The sequence below is a fragment of the Arachis hypogaea genome, chromosome 11 (assembly GCF_003086295.3).
Source record: "Arachis hypogaea cultivar Tifrunner chromosome 11, arahy.Tifrunner.gnm2.J5K5, whole genome shotgun sequence".
Classification (NCBI taxonomy): Eukaryota; Viridiplantae; Streptophyta; class Magnoliopsida; order Fabales; family Fabaceae; genus Arachis; species Arachis hypogaea.
In genome coordinates, this window is record NC_092046.1 from 63,478,950 (window position 1) to 63,480,796 (window position 1,847).

General features: G+C 34.0%; 1 protein-coding gene across 1 annotated transcript; it reads left to right on the forward strand.

Moving 5' to 3' along the window:
* Nucleotides 1-353: 353 nt before the first annotated feature.
* LOC112722097 (ethylene-responsive transcription factor ERF027-like) lies at nucleotides 354-1,549 on the forward strand. The gene has a single exon (XM_025773075.2). The coding sequence runs from the start codon at nucleotides 534-536 to the stop codon at nucleotides 1,137-1,139; it is 606 nt and encodes a 201-aa protein (XP_025628860.1). The 5' UTR covers nucleotides 354-533; the 3' UTR covers nucleotides 1,140-1,549.
* Nucleotides 1,550-1,847: the final 298 nt, after the last annotated feature.

Genomic DNA, 1,847 nt, shown 5'->3' on the forward strand with positions numbered 1-1,847 from the left:
TTAATTTTTAATTTCATGAATTATTTTTGCATTTTATTTCCTAATTAATAAAAAAAGAGAGTACTAAGAAAGTCTTTGTTATAGTTTGTCATTGTCATTCTCCCACAATTACTTCTCACTAAGTCTCTTATCTCCATTCGTTTGGTCTCCAAGATTTCATTCAATTCAATAGCAATTATACATTGGAACCCAACTAAGCGCCACCATTCTTCACGTACCAACAAATTAAAGTCTCTTTTACTCAGTTAATCCGCGACATCCCCACGGTTTCACTTCCAATACATAAATTATTATATCCCTAGTTGAATTCATATTATATATATAATCATCTTCTTTAGTTCGTTACTGCCTCTTAAATCCACAATCCTTTTCTACCTACCACTCTCATATTATATAATTAAATGTAGTTGCATTGACCCTATTTATTACTAGTCCCACAAAAATTTCATTCATATTCCTACAAACACCAACCTATATCTATTTCAAAAGGCCAAATATTCAATTAGGTCAACATTTCCTTGAGCTTAATTATAATGGCTGCTTCTGCTTCTTCTTCTTCGACTTCATCTTCTAAGAAGGATTCAGTGTACCGCGGAATCCGGTGCCGAGGAGGGAAATGGGTATCCGAGATCCGAGAGCCGAGAAAGACGACCCGAATATGGCTCGGCACCTTTCTCAAGCCGGAGATGGCTGCGGCAGCCTATGACGTGGCAGCACTGGCACTCAAGGGTGCAGAAGCGCCCTTAAACTTCCCTGCCATGGTAGGGAAGTATCCAATGCCAAAGTCTAGTTCCGCAGCTGACATCCGCAGCGCTGCCACCGCTGCGGCGCAGCTGATTATGGCTGAACTTGCATCACCAACCAACAATAATGCAGTTCAGCCTAACATTGATAGTGAAAAGAATAATAATAATAATAATGATGATAATGATAACAATAACACTAATAATGATAGTGCTGCTCCTTTGTGTGAAGATGAACCGGTTGAGTTTTTGGACGAAGAAGCAATTTTCTCCTTGCCGAGTTTGCTGGTCGATATGGCAGAGGGAATGCTGCTTTCTCCACCCAGAATGAGTCCGTCGTCGCCTGACTCGCCGGAAAATTATTCCGGCGGAGGAGACAGTTTGTGGAACTACTAATAAATCTTATTATTATTAATCCCTTTTATCTTCTATATATTGAAAGTCTTCTTTTTTTTTTCCGATATAAGTATGAATGCAATGATACATATATCATCAGCTCTATCCATTCCCTCTCCTCTAGCTAGCATTTGAATCTATCCAATCCCTAATAAATACAAGCAAATTAAGAAATTTGGATTGGTATCATAATATTCTGATCACATTTTAGTAGGACTAAGTCTAATAAGATATATTTTTGTTGTTAAGTTATTTACCTTGAGCACCAGCTATAAGGGTTTCAAAGCAAGGATTATATAGGGTGGCCTTGATTCTAGAAAATTATGTAACTTGCTGTTCTTCTACATATACTACATATGTATTTCATTTTATGATATTTATGAGTATTCGTCCTGCTTTGTTTATGCATAGTTTGTTGTGTATCTATAATTTATCATACTCTTCCTTATCTAAATTTACAAGAGAATAATGCTATATGACAAAAAAAATTTATTATTTTTTGTTTTTATCCGTAATATTTAAAAAAAATAATAAATTTTAAATACTATAAAATTTTAAATTTTAAATCTTATATTTTAATAATATAAAATAAAATATAAATTTAAAAATTAATTAATATTAATAAAAAATATTGATTTCTTAATATTTTTCCTTACTGGTGCTTCACACACCACAATTAGTTGGGTGTTTGTCATAATCTGCTAGTTA

Coding starts and splice junctions, on each gene's coding strand:
- LOC112722097 (XM_025773075.2), top strand. CDS start 534: ATGGCTGCTTCTGCTTCTTCTTCTTCGACTTCATCTTCTAAGAAGGAT.